This window comes from Enhydra lutris, unplaced genomic scaffold, assembly GCF_002288905.1.
Source record: "Enhydra lutris kenyoni isolate GAN:26980312 unplaced genomic scaffold, ASM228890v2 scaffoldscaffold3, whole genome shotgun sequence".
NCBI lineage: Eukaryota > Metazoa > Chordata > Mammalia > Carnivora > Mustelidae > Enhydra > Enhydra lutris.
Genome location: NW_019154087.1, coordinates 84,688,397 through 84,706,061, shown reverse-complemented (window position 1 = coordinate 84,706,061; position 17,665 = coordinate 84,688,397). Strand labels below are relative to the sequence as shown.

Below are 17,665 nucleotides of genomic sequence, written 5' to 3'. Positions count from 1 at the left end.
ACCTCCTGGCACACCCATGCAGAGATGTCATGCTATGGTTCTCTCTGGGGCAGTGACCTGTGGCACACAGAGGATAGGCTGAGGCTCTTCAATACCAAATATGTGGGAAGGACACACCTGTCCTTTTTTCCCCCATGCATGTATTCAAACCAATACATTCTGTTCTTATGGAAACCGATTCCTAACCAGAAGGGTGAAGCGGCACACTCAGTCATCCCTAATCTCTTTTCCAGCTCTAGGCAGGTTCAGAAGGAGGTGGGGGAAGCATTCTCCACTAATCAGGCACTTCTTGAACATGGACCAGGCCAGAAAGCACATTTATCACGAGCACCTTAATGGGCAACTTCCAATTACATGCATTCATAGATGGAAAGCGTACTTCAGAGAATACAAAATTCATTTTTATTTGGCTTTTGGGGGGCAATGCATTTCTCTTCCTAATTATATTTTTGCATAAACTAGCATTAAGCTGGATTTGCATTCTCAGAGCGCAAGCTTGAGGGGGTTAGGTGGAACGCATGTCAGTCTGGGCTTAAAAAATTGTCCAGAGGTAATTGACAAGACGGATAAAACCAGACTGAGCTGGCTACTGTAATTACCAGTAGTCAAGATCATCAGAATCAAAGTAGCTTTGAACATGGAAACTTCTTTTGAGGACTGCTCCTTTACAGATGTCATCCCTTATAACCTCTTTGTTTTACAGGGGAGTAAATCGAGACAGGGAGCCCCAAAGTGTCTTAGACTCCGTCTCCAGGGCTAGTGTCTTCATAGCATTTCTTTTAAGAGGCCGGAAGATGCTGGTAAACTCCAGGCGGCAATAGGCCGGCAATAGGCCGGGTGTGGGATGGAAGCAGAGACTGCTGAAGAGGGAGGGAGGGGGAGAAGGCCTAGATGGGCGAAGGTACAGGTGACAGAGTGACCCACTCTAAAACTCCTGGCACAGGTTGTAGCTGAAGGGCTGGTGATCAAGGAAGGAAGGCCCGCAGGTGCCAGGAAAACTCTCAAGCCAGAGGAGGGCCAGTGTGAAAAGGCTGTTCCTCTCCCCGGCGGGGGAGGGGGCGGGGGGGGCGGGGGGGGCAGGGGTGGAGGCCTGGGTTTAAGGGGGGAGGAAAATATGTCACGTTCTCCTCCCCTAACTCGCATCCCTTCCAGGGCTAAGATGTGTCTCGGAGTTCTTACTCAGCCTCCTGGAGGAAAGGGGAGAAAACCCTGTGTGAGTCCAGCGAGGTCTTGCGCCTTGCCAGGTAGAGGGAGGAGACCCACCACCGGTGGAGAGCCGAGACCCTCCCAGCTTCGTCCCTCCGGGCGGGGGAAAGGGAGGGCGGGCGGGAGGGAGTGAGCGGCGCCGCGGGGCGGGGCCGGGGCCGGGCCCGCCGGTCGCCCAATCCCCTTCTTTCCCCGCCCCTTCCCCGCCCCCAGACCCCTTTCCACCAACGGAGCTCCGCGGTGGGCGGAGCCTGTCGCGGCCACCGGCCTGGGTGCGATTTTTGCCCCCCGTTCTTCCTCCCTGTCTTTTTTTTTTTTTTTTTTCCCTTTCCTTTTTTTGTGAATGAAAACGGGAGGTCGCGAGCGGTCCCCGGGACTGCAGCGCTAGGCGTCTTCGCGGCCGCGCCTTTGGAGCGGGCCGGGCGCGTAGCGGCGGCGGCCTCGCCCCTCTCCTCTCCAACTGCGCGTCGCCTCCAGCCCCCGCAGCCAGAGGACCCGAGGCGGCGGCGCGGCCCAGCCGCGCGAGGTCGGCGGCCGCGCGCAGCCCACTCCAGCGTGCCTCCATGACATTGGGCGCCCGGGGCGCGGGGAGATGCTAATCCGGAAGAGGCAATGGCTGCAGTGCCGCGCGCGCGGCCGCTCCCGGCCAGCCGCCCGGCCTGGGCTGCTCTGTCAGAGTCTCTGATCTAGCGCGACCCGGGCCCGGAGCCTGTAGCAGCGGCGGCGGCAGCAGCGGCAGCGGCGGCAGCGGCGGCGGCGGCGGCGGCGGCGGCGGCGGCGACGCCGGCATCGACCTAACTTGCACGCGCGGAGTGACCCCAGACATTTCACTAAAATGAGCGTGCTTAGCAGGAAGAGATGTGTTCCTTACACTAGAAATTACCCCGTCACATGTAGTGGTGTAAGTAAATGATTAATTTCTATTATGGCCGGGTTGCAAGCTGCCTGGAAACGCGCCGCTTCGCCCTCCTGTGCCCTCCCCGGCCCCATCTGCGCCCCTTCTGAGGACTTCCCCAGCCGCCACCACCCCTCTCCCCTTGGCTATAGCTTTGGCTGCTGGGGTCTCAGGGGGCGGGGGACTAACCTTTTCTGGGTTTTTCTAGGGAAAGGAAGATGACTTGATTGCCTTGGCATGTCGTGGCCCTCCTGTTTCCTCATTTTTTTAAAATTATTTTTATTTCGTGTGTGTGTGTGTGTGCATGTGTGTGTGTGCGTGTGCAGAGCAGCGTGTCAGGAATAAAGGTTCAGAGTGGTGGAAATGTTTCTGTTGAAAACCAATGGAATTTGGATGTTTTGCTCTCCGTTCCGGAGAGATTTCTTTCAACCCAACTCCGTTGCAGTGTGTGCATCAGAGTTCTGGCAAACTATGGGAGAGATGCTTAGTGTTGTTGATGTTTGAGAAGGTTCTTTTTGTGTGTTTGGGTTTGCATTTTTTGTTCATATGATCATTCAAGATCCCTTTGAGCCTTGCGGTTCACTGGATCTGCAGGAGGGATTCATCTCTCCGCCTTCCCCAATATTACAATGTCAGCCAGCCCTGCGAAAAGCCACCCTCTCTGGTCTTTTCTTCCCGATTCCCCTTTCCTCTCCATCCTCCTCGATTTTTACCTTCATTTTGAGGATATTCCTCTCTTTTGCATTTTGTGAGATGCAGGATGTGGGATATTGGTTGCTAGGAGACAAAGCAGGCTCCTAGGGAGATTCTGTCGTTTCCTTGACAACCAGACTAGGGCAGCCACAGATGAACAACCTCCTATCAGCTGTGGGAGGGAAAGGGGGCTTTTCTGGGCTCTGCAAAGAGTGTGTGTAGGGGTGTGGGGGTGGGAATGGTACCCGTTGAGGGTTGTAGCTAATTTGAGCACACCTGGGTTTTTGGCCTGGCCTGAGTGCACAGAGCTGGGAGAGCAGTGGGCTGGAGGCTGATTGTGGACAGGGGGACAGGGATCATGGGACAGGGTGGGGAGGGAGCATCTATGTGACTCTGGGATCACTGAGAGAGAGGAATGAATTGGAGATTGTCATTCCCGGGGCAGGATGGCCAGGAAGCCATAGTGTATTGGAGGTTTGTCTAGAGGCTCAGAACGAATGAGGATGAGGCAATTGTGCGGAAAAGTCTAGAGTCATTGAAGGAGAGAGTGCCAGAAGGGAAGGGGAAGTTGAGAAGCTCATTGAGTGGGTTGTATCACCATACATCAGCAAGGATACAGTAAAGTAGCAATATTCTAAAGCAAAAATTATATTACTGCCTGCTTTAGCACGCTATCTCCAGTCCAGGATCCTCGTGTAAGACAGGCCTGTTTCGACTAAAGAGTTTTGTCTGCTGGCTTAATTGGGCCAGGCTGTATCTTAAAGAGAGATAGAATTACATATATAGATATGTAATCTAGCATTATATAATACCAGATTACATAAGAAGACAAATACCTCCTTTCTGCCCAGGCTCTCTTGGCACAAATTTACCAAGATTCGGGAAACTTTCTTCCAAAGCCCTCAAACCCATTTTCCAGAAGGGCAGACTGATGCCCAGAGAAGCAAATTGACTTGCCCTTTCCTAGATCTGAAGTTTCCTAGATCTGAAGTCAGGTGGTTGGGACAGGGGTGGAGTGGGTGAGAATGATAAAAATAGGGAGGGAAGTCCAAGGACAAGCAGGGGAGGGCTGTGGAGGACTGAAGAGTGGATGGGAAGGGGCTGCTCAGCCAGAGGAGCCCCCAGCAGGGCTGCTGTCCAAACCCCTGGCACTGTTTGTTACCTTCCTACTTGTTGGTTGGCTCTCTCTTCCTTCAACACAGAGGCACATGAGCTGTGCAGGGGTATTTTAATCATAAACTCTCTGATTTTGAAGCAGCATTGATCTACTAGTGTTCTGGCATTCTCTTCATGGTCCACATGCTCCTGGATTTACAAACTGACGCCCCTCCTCCTCCGTCTCCTCATTGCCCCTTCTGCTCACAGGCCATTCGAATCTGAATTTGAGAAGGAAGTTCTACTGGCCAGTGGGTATAGTCTTTCTCCTCCAGCTCTCCATATTCGTACTGGGGAGACTGTTTTGTTCTTCAGCATATATAGGAGACTACAGCCCAGGTGATTTCTTCCCAGTTGCCTGGCTCGAGACCAGGAGCCATCGAAGTGGGGTTCCTGGTCCTCAGCTCAGGAGAGAGCAGGGAGGAAGCAAGATGGTGGTTAGGACATGCCCCTCCAGGGAGGGTCAGGAGGATGGAGGAGACCGGAGGAATCCTGCAGACAATTGCTCTGGAGACGGGGGGAGGAGCTGCAAGGAGACCCCTTGTTGTTTGGAGTTCAGATCCTGTAAAATTCCAAAAAAGAGGAGGTGCTTGTCTCATTGAAAAGTCCTTGCTGCACTTTTTGCTTAGGTTGCTAAGATGTACCTACTCGGCAAATCCCAGTTGCCATGTTACTTGGGTATTTCAGTTCTGCATTCCTGCATGCTGGCATCCAGTTACAGCCCGGCAGGAACAGAGCTGCTCAGCACTGCTGGTGGCCCTGGCTCTCTGGCTGGATGGCTCAGCAGTGAGGGCAACTCCAGCACCCTTAGGAGCTCAGCCTTCCTGGGCCTAGGAAGGGGTCCTCCGGGCCGCTCCAGCCCCCTGCTGACTTAATGCACACAGGGAGTGAGGGCAGGAGCAGGCCCACGACCTAGGTGAAACCAAGTTCCCTACCAGTGTCTGCCTTGCACCTACCCCTACCTCTTCCCCTCAACTCTTTCAGGATGCCACCGGGGGACTGCTCCTGAAAGTCCCTTGGCCCTCCAGCTGAGGGTCCCTTCCTGGTGACAGCTTTTTAAACACTGACATGACATTTCAACTACAGAAGGACTCTCTGTTCATTTGAGCCATCCCCCTCTGTGGGTGGACAGGGTACTCCCTCTCTGCTCAGCACAGAGGGAAACTGAGGCAAGCATTTGCCCAGAAATTCAGGCCCCGGCTTCTGACCCTCTGCTTCCCCTAGCAGCCGCATTACCCATGCAGCCAACTGAGTGAGCAGCCTTCCAGGAATGCCAGGGTTCTGGGGGTTTCAGCTTGAGAATCCTCGTCCCTAGGAGTGGGAAGTTCTGAAGGGGGAAGCGGGGTGGGGGGGGGTGCGTATCTCACTCTCCCTGGGGCTGCATGCAGGATGGTTAGAGGGCATGCCTGAGTAGGGGCGGGAAGGCCCATTGGCCATGGAGTGAGTAAGTCACAGGCCTGTTTATCTCTACTGCCATCTCAAAACTGGGCCTGCAGCTGAGTGAGCCCTCCAGGCAGCGTGACTGGCTCAGAGGAGGGGAGGGGATGCCCTGAGCTGCTCTGGTGCCTCCAGAGGGACTGGGAGGAAAAATTCTGGCATCTCCCTGAAGGAGGCTGGGGGTGGGGGTGGGGAGAGGACACTAGCATTGAAGGGTAGCCATAGGCAAGCTAGGGCTTGAAAATCCACCACCAGGGAGGGAGGGAGGGAAGCAAAGGTAGAGGGCAAGAGAGCTGCCCCCCAGCTCTGACAAGTCCATTAAATTTTAAAGTGGCCCTGCCCTCCGGCATGCTGGGAAGGGGTGGGGACCTGGCCCGGACTCTGCATCTCTCAGCTGTTTGTTGTTCTGCTGCCCAGAGGAGGAGAGTGTGGGTGAGGAGTGAGCCTCCCAGGCGGGCTGTCCTTTTCCTGGGAGAGTGGGGACAGGCCTGGGGCAGATTCTGCCGCGGGATCTCTCACAGGCCTCCCCCAGCCAGAAGTCCGGTGGGAGGATGGTGGCAACAGAAGGCCCACGAGAAGTTCACGTGGTGCAGCCACTCCTTGCAGCCTGAATGGGCCCCCAGCTTCTCAGGCCCCGCAGAACGAGCGCCCGGAAAGCTACCCACTCCCTTCGCCCCCTCTCCACTCAGATGCTGGCTGAGGAGAGCCGCTGGCCCCGGCCCTCGGGGAGCTGGTGAGTGGAGCTGTCCTGACCACGACGCTCCTCTCCCTCAGGTCCCAATTAATGGATTCTGACATGGATTATGAAAGGCCAAACGTAGAGACCATCAAGTGCGTTGTGGTGGGAGACAACGCGGTGGGCAAGACCAGGCTCATCTGTGCCCGGGCCTGCAATGCTACCCTCACCCAGTACCAGCTGCTCGCCACCCATGTGCCCACGGTTTGGGCCATCGACCAGTATCGGGTGTGCCAGGAGGTAAGGCTGCAAGGCCGCTCGGCTGGGGGTCCGCCCTGTGTGTTTGGGCTTCTTCCCAAGCCACAGCTCAGTGTGTGCAAACACGGCCAGCCCGCCTGTGCCGAGCTCACGAGCTCACTCACGGAGGCCCCTGGGGATGGGGTGGGGGCAGCTGAAGAGGAAGGAGCCCCAGAAGAGAGGACCCCACCCCAGGGGAAGCCCTGGGGAAGGATCCTTCCACCCCAGGGGAAGGATCCTAAACCATTTGTGTTTTGCATGGCTGAGCTGGTGCCTGAGACCCAGGCTTTGCTTAGGGCAGGCATCTTGTGCAATCACAGCCTCCGGTAATGGGGAGGTGTTGGAGAGATGAGGGCAGAGAGGAAGAAAGAAGCTGTTGGCCAATACCAAAACCAGAGGCAGATGAAGCGGGGAACAGGGCAGGCCCCCTGAGATCCCTTCCACCCCAGGACAGTCTGCCCCCTCTGAGGCTCTTCGCTTCTGGCCAGCTTCGAGCCCACTCCTGCTGTTGGGTCTGCAGAGATGGCACCCAGACAGGGACGTGCTGGGCACGGCACACAGAGGGAGCTGCCGGGACCCTAGCCAGCTCTGTCCCTCCACCCCCATGCTGTCTGGGACCCCCAGGGATGAGCCGGCGCTACCCTGAGCTGACATGCAGAGGCCCCTAGAACCATCACCCCTGATTCCCGCTCCTCTCCCTCCCCGCCACACCCCACAGGTGCTGGAACGTTCCAGAGATGTGGTAGATGATGTCAGCGTCTCCCTCCGCCTCTGGGACACCTTTGGAGACCACCACAAAGACCGTCGCTTTGCTTATGGGAGGTGGGTAATGCCTTTGGGGAGCCAGGCGGATGGGTCTCCCCTGCTTTCCCAGGGAAGAGCAAGGCTGGGAAATTTCAGCTCTATGGAGGGAGCAGAAAAGGCAGCTCGGCAGACCTCATGGACAGGGTGGCGGGGAGGCAGCCCGGAGCCGTGGAAGGAGCTGGCTTTGGAGTCAGGAGTCCTGGTTGGACTCTCAGCCTTGCTACCTGTCAGCTCTGTGACTAGGCACAATTAGGGGAACTGTTCTGAATTGATTTTCCTCAGCCATGGATTGTAAGGTGGTGATTTCTAACCCATAAGATAGCCATGAGGTCAAAAGGAGGGTTTTCGAAAGCTCTAAAATGCTGAATTAGAGGTCTGTAAATTAGGGGTCCTGTTAGTATACGTTCTGTGAGCGGATGCCTATGACTGATGTGGGACGTAGTGTAGGGTGGGGTGGGTATGTATGTTCGTCCTTGTTCCCAGGGCAGGCAGCTGACCACCAGCTTTTCCTGCCTATAACCCCACTCTCCCACCCCCAGATCCGATGTGGTGGTTCTGTGCTTCTCCATTGCCAACCCCAATTCCCTCCACCATGTCAAGACCATGTGGTACCCAGAAATCAAGCACTTCTGCCCCCGAGCACCTGTCATCTTGGTTGGGTGCCAGCTGGACCTGCGCTATGCGGACCTGGAGGCTGTCAATAGGGCCAGGCGACCCTTGGCTAGGTAGGGGGTGCCATTGCTAAGGGAGGGGGAAGGAGGAAGACAGAGGGAGGGGGTGCATCTCCATGGCTTCCTGTTCAGCCCTGACAGAGTGTACTCGGCCTCACACCTCACCCTTGATTTGAAGCAAGCCATGCGGGGGCCCAAAGAGTGTCCACTCATTCATTCATTCACCCATCCATCCATGCATCCATGCATCTGTTGTACCCTTTGTGGGCAATCCTGGGCTGAGCACCATGGGAGGGAAGGAGAAAAGGTGGTAGTCTTTGCATGAAAGGGGCTTATGAACACACTGGAAGATGAACTCCATATATGGCTGTGTTAAAAACCAGCGTGGAACACTGCATGCTAATTGCCAGAGAGGGAGGTGGTGCTGCCACTGCTTTGAGCTGGGGAGGGCGGGTGGCTGGCATAAATACGGAAGGCTTCCTGCAAGAGGAGGGGTTGGAAGTGGGCCTTAAAGGACTGGTAAGATTTGACTAAACAGAGGAGAAAGGGCAGAAATCAGACAGAGACAGATCCTGAGCCTTCCCCTGAAGAACAGGCAGGCTGTGGAGAGCTGCCTCTCCCTGCCTCTCCCCTCTTCTCTTCCCCGGCAACATGTTTGGTTTTCCTTCTTGAACCTGCCAGGCCCATCAAGCCCAATGAGATCCTTCCCCCAGAGAAGGGTCGGGAGGTGGCCAAGGAGCTGGGCATCCCCTACTATGAGACCAGCGTGGTGGCCCAGTTTGGCATCAAGGACGTCTTTGACAATGCCATCCGCGCCGCGCTCATCTCCCGCCGCCACCTGCAGTTCTGGAAATCCCACCTCCGCAACGTGCAGCGGCCTCTGCTGCAGGCGCCCTTCTTGCCTCCCAAGCCGCCTCCCCCCATCATCGTGGTGCCCGACCCCCCCTCCAGCAGCGAGGAGTGCCCCGCCCACCTCCTGGAGGACCCGCTGTGCGCGGATGTCATACTGGTGCTGCAGGAGCGGGTGCGCATCTTTGCCCACAAGATCTACCTCTCCACCTCCTCCTCCAAGTTCTACGACCTGTTCCTCATGGACCTGAGTGAGGGGGAGCTGGGGGACCCCTCGGGGCCCGGGGGCCCCCACCCAGAGGACCACCGGGGTCACCCTGATCACCACCACCACCATCACCACCACCACCATGGCCGGGACTTCCTGCTGCGAGCGGCCAGCTTTGACGTATGCGAGAGCGTGGAGGAGGGCGGGGGCTCGGGGCCCGCTGGGCTCCGTGCCTCCACCAGCGATGGGATCTTACGTGGCAATGGAACAGGTTATCTGCCTGGGAGGGGCCGGGTACTATCTTCCTGGAGCCGAGCTTTTGTGAGCATCCAGGAGGAAATGGCAGAAGATCCTCTGACCTACAAGTCCCGGCTGATGGTGGTGGTAAAGATGGACAACTCCATCCAGCCAGGGCCCTTCCGGGCTGTTCTGAAGTACCTGTACACCGGGGAGCTGGACGAAAATGAGCGTGACCTCATGCACATCGCCCACATTGCCGAACTTCTTGAGGTCTTTGATCTGCGCATGATGGTGGCCAACATTCTCAACAACGAGGCCTTCATGAACCAAGAGATCACTAAGGCCTTCCATGTCCGCCGGACCAACCGGGTGAAGGAGTGCTTGGCAAAAGGCACCTTTTCAGGTATGGACTGTGCTCAGGAAGCGACTGCCGGAGGGCGGGGCCCTTCCCTCCCATTAGCCTTCGGAAGAGTCCAGGTCGGTCCCCTCAGCATTCTGAGTCATCTCAGTTGCTGATGTCCTGGAGATACGGTGGCCCTGCTCCTGAAGCCTCGTCCCCAAGCCTGAGAGCGTGGTCATGTTGCACTCTCCATGAGCGGCTTCAGAAGGAAGTGGGCTATCTGGGCACAGTGTCAGTCTTTGGGGTGGGTTCTCCCTCATTCTTTCACCACATCCTCACAGGATGCCTCTTCTCCCTGACAGATGTGACCTTCATCCTGGACGATGGCACCATCAGTGCCCATAAGCCCCTGTTGATTTCCAGCTGTGACTGGATGGCTGCCATGTTTGGGGGACCATTCGTGGAGAGTTCCACCAGGGAGGTAAGGCTAGGAGGGAAACAGGTGGGAAGGAGAAAGAGATCTTCACCCTTCCCACCTGAGGCATCTGCCATTTTTACTGGTACTTCCTTCAGCACTGACTGCGTGCTTGCCCACCGCGGAGTGCCAGACTCAAGACAAGTTTATGAACTAGGTCCCATAGCCAAGGATCTTATGATATTTCAAGACGGGGGGATCATAGTGACATCTTCACTTCATGGTGTAGAAAGCCACTTTGATATATTGTCTCATATCTCACCTCACACACAACTTCTACACATGGCTTCGTGTTCCCACTTTATGAGGAAGGATGAATCCATCACTGTTTTAAATGTAGGTCTTACTATTAATCAGGTACAGTGAAGCCCACAGATCAGGAGAAAATTGCCATTGGGCAGAGAGATTTTTGTACTCTCAGGCATAGGGGGCCAAACAGGGAAGCACCAGGGTCAGTCTGGAGGCAGAGGGAACAAAGGGAACAGCGAACAGGAGTCGTCACTGCATTTTCTATGTGAAGGAATGAGTGAGGCAGGGTGAGCAGGTTTAGGACTGGCCAGTCTGAATAATTTCAGCAGGCTTTGGGGCTGTCCCAAATGGTCTGGTACCTGGCCTTGGGGTGACTAGGGCAGGGGAGAGTGGCTGAGAGAGGGAGCCTGATAAAGAAGATGGCTGGGGTGTGGACTGGGTTTGGTTTGTTTGCACGGAAAGGCATGCTGACTGCCCCCTTTCCTAATGCTATGATCGGCTCACCCTGGGAGGGGCAGCCCCTCATGGGATCAGCATGGCCCCAGATGTCAAAGCAGCAGAAGACAATTTAAAAAAAAAAATGCTTCATTCACCTTTCTCTCTAATCAGCGCTGCTCCAGCCCGACTGTTCTGTCACTGTTTCGGCCACTTTCTCAGGCACTGAGACTAGACTGGAAACTCGGAGCTGGAAGGGGCATGTCAGTGCATCCTTAGAAATATTCTTTCACTCTGTTCTGTCCTTTCCCTTCTCGCGGCCGAGCAGGGTAGCTCAGGCTGAGGCCCTTGTTTTGTCCCTTTTCCTTGAACTCCTATATTGTTGGTTGTCCGCGGTCAGCCTCACAGTTCCCAAGGTCCAACTTTGTGCAACTGCCTGAGGTTCTGAGGGTCCACACACTGTTTCCTCACCTGGTCTGGGATTCCTCTCCTCCCCACCTCTCCCCAGCCCCACTCCATGCTGGTCCGTTAGTAAGAGCTCACCAAACACTTGAGGGAAAGATGGGAGGACAAACAACACAGGACAGCCTCCTGTGACATAGAATAACAGTTTCTTTTTTCTTTTTTTTTTTTTTAGATTTTTATTTATTTGACAGAGAGAGATCACAAGTAGGCAGGCAGAGAGAGGGAAGTAGGCTTCCTGCTGAGCAGAGATGCTCCGCCGCTCCATGCAGGACTCGATCCCGGGACCCTGAGATCATGACCTGAGCCTAAGGCAGAGGCTTAACCCACTGAGTCACCCAGGTGCCCTTAGAATAACAGTTTCTTAAGATTTCTGGGAACAAAGTCCTTCCGGAAGGCTCAGTGGAGGGCTGAGCTATGAGCTGGTCTCTGATCCTGAAAGCATGAGTGGATTTGGCTTCTGTGAGTGTGAGACGAGGCGCTCCCCGGAGCCCGAGGGGCTGGCTTGCCCTAGGCACTTCTCGGTACCATAGAAGCAGCCTTCAAGCTCCAGATGACTCCCATGCAGCCCGGAGAGACTCGTGTCTGATGAGAAAGCAGTTTCTGTTGCAGAACTGCTCAGAAGAGATCCCGGGGGCCCAGAGCAGCAGCTGCAGGCAGCCAGGGAGAAGCCAGCTGGGGTTGGCTTTGCTCCTTCATAGCCCTCTTGCACTGCCCTCTGCAAGGCCAGGAGGGGGCCCCAGGGTGGGTTTAGGGGGCAGGAAGCACTCCTTGAGACACCTTGCAAGCCAGCACGGCTTTGGAAGCATGCCAGTGAGAATCCAGGTCCTTTGATTTATTTATTAAAGATGTATTTATTTAGAGAGAGAGAGGGAGAGGGAGTGCACACAGTGAACCTGGGGAGGAGCAGAGGGAGAGGGAGAGAGTCTCCAGCAAACTCCCCACTGAGCGAGCATGGAGCCCGATCTCACGACACTGAGATCACGACTTCAGCCGAACTTGAGAGTCTGACGCTCTACCCACTGAGCCACCCAGGCGCCCTGAAAAACATCCTTTTGAAATGTCAGAGTGCCGCTGACTGGGGTGGTCAGCACACGGGCTTGGTGTAGGTTTTGCCTTGGGAGACAGGCCTCGGGGGGCCTTCGGAGCTGGTACAAGGGCAGCTCAGGGACAGCTGCCCATCCGGGGGAGCCAGCGAGAGGGTGGGGGTCGTTTTGAGTTTCCCCAGCCTGAGCTCGTCCTTCCGTGCAGCTGGGCCTTCCTGGGGCCTTGTGTCTCCCTTCCCTGCAGGTGGTGTTCCCGTACACGAGCAAGAGCTGCATGAGGGCCGTGCTGGAGTACCTCTACACGGGCATGTTCACCTCCAGCCCCGACCTGGACGACATGAAGCTCATCATCCTGGCCAACCGCCTCTGCCTGCCACACCTGGTTGCCCTCACAGGTACACGGGGACCCCTCTCGGGGAGAAGCCCAGGAAACCCACCTCCCCGAGGTCCTGATGTCTCCTCTCACCTGCCTCCCTCCAGGGGACAGGCTGCAAACAGCTGGGACGATGTCGACATAAAGGGAAATACGTCGATGAGCACTGGGGTTTGGGTGAGGACAGAGACGTAAAGAAGCGCATGTGAGAGGCAGGATGGTGTCACGTGATAGGCTCTCCGCAAAGGGCTCTGAGCCCCAAAGAGCGGTCTCCAGTAGACGACAGCGCTGGTGTTCTGTCTGCTTGGCCGCAGTGGGGCGAGCTGAAGTTGAGAGGAATTGAACGCCGTTCTCCTTGCTCCCCTTTGGTTCTCCTCCTCCTCCTCTGCCTTCTTTCCTCTTCCTCCTCTTCCTTCTGCTCTGCTTCTTTCTTCTTCCAAAAGCAGACACTAAACATCACTCCTAGGTCCTTGAAAAGCCCGGGAGAGGGTGAGAGGCGGAAGGCAGCTTTTAGATCGGGCCACCTGCAGAGGCCCTGGGGAGGAGCAGGACCCGAAGCCACAGGGAAACCAAGCAGCAGGCAAGGAGGGGCAGGTCAGGGGCCCAAGCGGCCGGAGAAGAAGAATGGTGCCATCCAGATGAAGGGAGTCTGGGACTAGCGACGCGGGCAGGCAAAAGGCTCCCATTGATGTTGGAATTGGTCTTTGCATGGTGTTGGTGCTGGTCCCCGTGCTGCTGTTGATATCGGGGTCTGTGTTCTTGGGCAGGTCAGGGCACATAGAGCAGGGCCTTAGATACTGAGTTGGGATTCAGTGAAAGACCTAGCATGAGAGCTGCTGGGGCTCCAGACCCATGATCAAGACTGGGACTCACATAGGAGGAAAACAGCAATACCATGATGAGAAATTAGTTGTTTATTTGTTTTTGTCTTTAAGGATTTTTTTTTTTTTTTGACAGAGAGAGAGAGATCACAAGTAGGCAGAGGCAGGCAGAGAGAGAGAGGGGGAAGCAGGCTCTCCGCTGAGCAGAGAGCCCGACGCAGGGCTCCACCCCAGAACCCTGAGATCACGACCTGAGTCGAAGGCAGACACTTAACGATGGATCCACCCAGGCACCCCAAGAAATTAGTTTTAAGTTGGGGCTTGGTCATAGGAAGATTGAAGAAATCATTGATCAGAATTTGAATGTGAAGAGCTGAGCCTACAGAGAGAGTCCAGGGGCCCTAGTTGGAGACACAGAGGGCTTTAGGGTAGGGAGCAAGAGAGAGGCTTCTAGAGATCACAGCTGAAACTGTATGTCCACCAGAGCTGCCTCTGGAAGGTGGTGTGTTCTTCACAGAGCACAGACAGCTTCCAAACTCTTGGACCAACTAGTTCAACTTTTGAAAGACTGTCTCCAAACAAATGACCCAAAGGCAAAATACATATAAAGATGTTTCTGTAAGTTTGCTTTATCACAGTGGGTGATCAGAAACAAGTCAGCTGTCACAAATGTTCAGCTGCGCCGCTGTGTGGAGAAGCTTATAGAAAATACCCACTGAAGGACTTTTCCTGGGCAACGGTCCATCCGTACTACGAAGCACGCAGACATAGGTCGTGCACGTACCTTGTCAAGGATCGGCAGGAAATGCTGAGCATGGTATAATTGGTGATGCTCTAAGTTTTGGGAGATAGGCTTTCTATGAAGTTATTGATTCAAGCTTAAAACTTGTTCATTGTTCAATAGAGTGCCAGTGCAGGAAGCATATGTTCAGCTTTACGAATTATTACAGAGTCGAAGTCCCAGATCAGGAGCTGGCACCTTGCCAGCCATAGCAGAAGCCCTCTGCCTGTCCCCGCCAATCAGAGGTCCTTCCCCATCCTCAGGAGGAACACTTTGCCTATTACTCCTTTGTCAGGTAGACTTTTTATTGGCCTCACTTTGTGTTCCTTATAGTTTTATCTTCTGTGTGTGAATCCTTAAACACCATAACATGGTCTTATTTTTTAAAAGCCTTTTAAATTTCTTCTAATCTAAAAGTGCTTGTCCATTAAAACTTTTTTCCCCTTGCAATTTATCTATTGGAAAAAAACCCATTGATGTTCCAGAAAAATCTAGATTTTTCTCTGATTGGCCGTTGGATCTAGAGGCTAGATCAGATTCATATTCAATTTTCTTTTGCTCAAACTACTTCTTAGGTTATTCCAGTTCTGTTTTGTTTTAAGATTTTATTTTTAAGTAATCTCTATACCCAGTGTGGGTCTTTAACTCACAACCCCGAGATCAGGGGTCATGTGCTCCACCAACTGAACCAGCCAGGCGCCCCATTTCTGGTTTTCATCCAGAAGCCCGGTCTCTTTTTGTGATCTTTTTGTGATGTTAGCAGCCACTGAGCATCATTGCCTGGATCCATTGGTTTATGAGGCATAAAGTGATAATATTCCAATTCGGTCATTCCTTATCTTTTGGACTACTCTGAAAAAGAGCAGCTTCCCCTCACCTGACTTTGCTTACCCAGTGGTACGGTTCGTATAGGAAGAGCGGATGAATGCTTGGTTGTATCCTTTCATTTACTGGTTTTTGAGATTCATTTTTTTCCCTTCACCCTTTGAGGGTGCCCGATTAGTTTTTGCTTTTAAGTATTACTACAAACATACTCAATTGGTTTCAAATAATCACAGTCATCTTCCTTGAAACTGAAATACCACACTGCACCTTTTGCCAGCAGGAGTCTCTTCAAGCTGGCACCAGAGTGAGCTTTCTGGTTATGTGGTATAATAAGATGTTCCTGGTTCTTTTTTTTTTAATTTCCTGGTTCATTTTATACATCTGCCCCAAACCTCGAATTAGTCACTTCTCTAAGAAGTCTGTTTCTTATAGTTGGGCATGGTATTTCAAGGCTATAATCTGAGCACTAGGGATGCACATTACTACTGTATTGTTTCTGGAGCTGGGAAATAGATTTTAGTTTGTTTATTTGAGAGGGAGAGAGAGAGAGAGCACATTAGGTGGGGGGCAGAAGGAGAGGAAGAGAGAAAAATCTTAAGCAGGTTCCATCCCCAGTGCAGAGACTGACGCGGAGCTCGATCTCACGACCCTGAGATCATGACCTGAGCCAAAATCAAGAGTCAGATGCTTAACCGACTGAGCCACCCGGGCGCCCCCGTGAAGATAAAATGCCTCATGAGTTTATACTGATACAATCAAACTTCAGGATTAAAAGCGTTTACTTCTTTAATGTAAATGTTTTAAAATAAAATGTAAGGTTTGTTCACAATTTGTGGTCAAATTTCAATGAACACAAATAGCTAGACTCACTCCATAGTTGTAATTCACAGTTCTCAGCAATCCCGAGTTAAACCCTCTCCCGTCAGTACCAACGGCTGGTTCTGCCTAGGGCTTTCACCCTCCATATACCAGACCACTGGGTACAGCGAATGCACGGAACAGTTCTCCTACGTGGTTCTAACTAATATCTACCTCCGCTTCCCATCCCCACTCTACTGGGAAAGTCCTGCTGTAATCCCAGTTTCCCCACTGGTGGAGCAGACTTGAGTCACGTGTGGGCTTTCCTGGCCTGCTGGGACTTGCCACTGGCCCTCCTCTCTCTCTCTGCCCTGCAGTGGAGCCCGGCTGGAGGGATAGGTGAGGGCATGTCCATTCATGTGACTCTTCAGCTGATTCCTGACTGTGTGTGTCACAGAGCAGTACACAGTGACCGGGCTGATGGAAGCAACGCAGATGATGGTGGACATTGACGGGGACGTCCTCGTGTTCCTAGAACTGGCTCAGGTATGATGGCAAGGGAACGCCTCTCGCCAGCATTCTTTCTTTTTTTTTTTAATATTTTTATTTATTCATTTGAGAAAGAGAGAGACAGAAAGAGCACAGGCAGAGTTGAGGGAGGAAACAGACTCCCCACTGAGCTGGGAGCCGGACGTGGGGCTCGATCCCAGGACCTGGATCATGACCTGAGCTGAAGGCAGATGCTTAACCATCTAAGCCACCCAGGCACTGCTCTCTCCAGCATTCTTGACTCTGGGCCCTGTCTGCCCACTGGTAGTGACTGACGAAGGCTGGCAGGTGGTGGGTAGGAAGGGAGCCTGCTGTTAGACTTGGTTCCCGGATTAAGCAGGGCCCATCTCACGCCGAGAGGAGAGGCTGGCCATTGTGGGAAGGTCTTGAGGCATCGTAGGACCGTAGGGCAGGGGACAGAAGCCCAGTGTTGAGTGTAAACGTGGTTGCAGCATGCCTGAGGTCATTGAGGACTCTTCATCTAAAAGGAGCTGCCCACTTCCTTATTCCCAAGCAGACAAGCAACGCGTCCCACACGGCCCTCCAAGTGCAGAATTCTGCCCCCAGAAGCCAGCTTCTGAAGCAGACGTTGTGGCTTTGAGGCACGCAGACGCGGCTGGGGAAGTGGGCTCGCTAAGCCTGGCTGTCTGCCCCTCCGTGCCGGCTGCCTGGCGGGTGGAGGAGGACATCTGGTGGTGGGGATCTAAGGAGGACAGACACAGATGGAAGGCACCACACACATCTGTGGGTTTCTGTTGGTGCTGGGGACAGGACCGCAGTGACGTGACAGTGGCGTTGGTGGGGCAGGGAGCAAATTCAGGGTTTTCTCACGCTTTTGTGTGGGTTTGCCTCCTGAGATGGGCTCATTACAGCTGCGGGGCTTTGCCCCTCTGCACAAAAGCTTTGGCTCTGCGGACAGCTGTGGGTTTCCGTGCAGACCCCACACCCCGGGCCTCCAGCAGAGGTGCCCTTCTCTCTGTCCCCAGTTCCACTGTGCATACCAGTTGGCCGACTGGTGTCTTCACCACATCTGCACCAACTACAACAACGTGTGCCGCAAGTTCCCCCGAGACATGAAGGCCATGTCCCCAGGTGAGCATCTCCTGCAAGACCTGCCCGTGCTCCCCACCACCCCCCTGCCCCCCATGCTACAGGGCGTCCAGAAGCGGCTGGAGATCCTGGGGCTGTACTTGAGCTCTTGGGTGGGGTGAGCAGCTGGCAAAGGTGTATCAGGCCAAACGGAGGGGATCCCGGGAAAACAGCAGGGCAGCTGGGGACCTCAGGTGATCCACTTTACCTCTCTGGGTGTCTGTTTCTCACAAGTACAAGAAGGTGTTGGACTCCTGGTATCTTTTTTTTTTTTTTTCCGGGGGTGGGAGT

The 17,665-nt window shown here is 54.2% G+C and overlaps 1 protein-coding gene across 3 annotated transcripts in view; it reads left to right on the top strand.

Annotated features, from left to right (window-relative positions):
• Positions 1-1,681: 1,681 nt before the first annotated feature.
• The window catches only part of LOC111157406 (Rho related BTB domain containing 2), a 19,698-nt gene continuing 3,714 nt past the window's right edge, over positions 1,682-17,665 (top strand). Inside the window, exons 1-9 of one of the 3 annotated variants that reach the window (XM_022518788.1) lie at positions 1,682-2,107; positions 6,161-6,362; positions 7,078-7,181; positions 7,703-7,888; positions 8,516-9,534; positions 9,834-9,952; positions 12,383-12,533; positions 16,194-16,282; positions 17,272-17,377. In XM_022518788.1, coding sequence (XP_022374496.1) covers positions 6,171-6,362; positions 7,078-7,181; positions 7,703-7,888; positions 8,516-9,534; positions 9,834-9,952; positions 12,383-12,533; positions 16,194-16,282; positions 17,272-17,377 — 1,966 coding nt within the window. In that variant the 5' untranslated portion in view covers positions 1,682-2,107; positions 6,161-6,170. Of the gene's footprint in view, positions 2,108-6,155; positions 6,363-7,077; positions 7,182-7,702; positions 7,889-8,515; positions 9,535-9,833; positions 9,953-12,382; positions 12,534-16,193; positions 16,283-17,271; positions 17,378-17,665 lie in introns of those variants that run through there. The other 2 variants (XM_022518794.1, XM_022518802.1) reach the window with 2 other exon arrangements.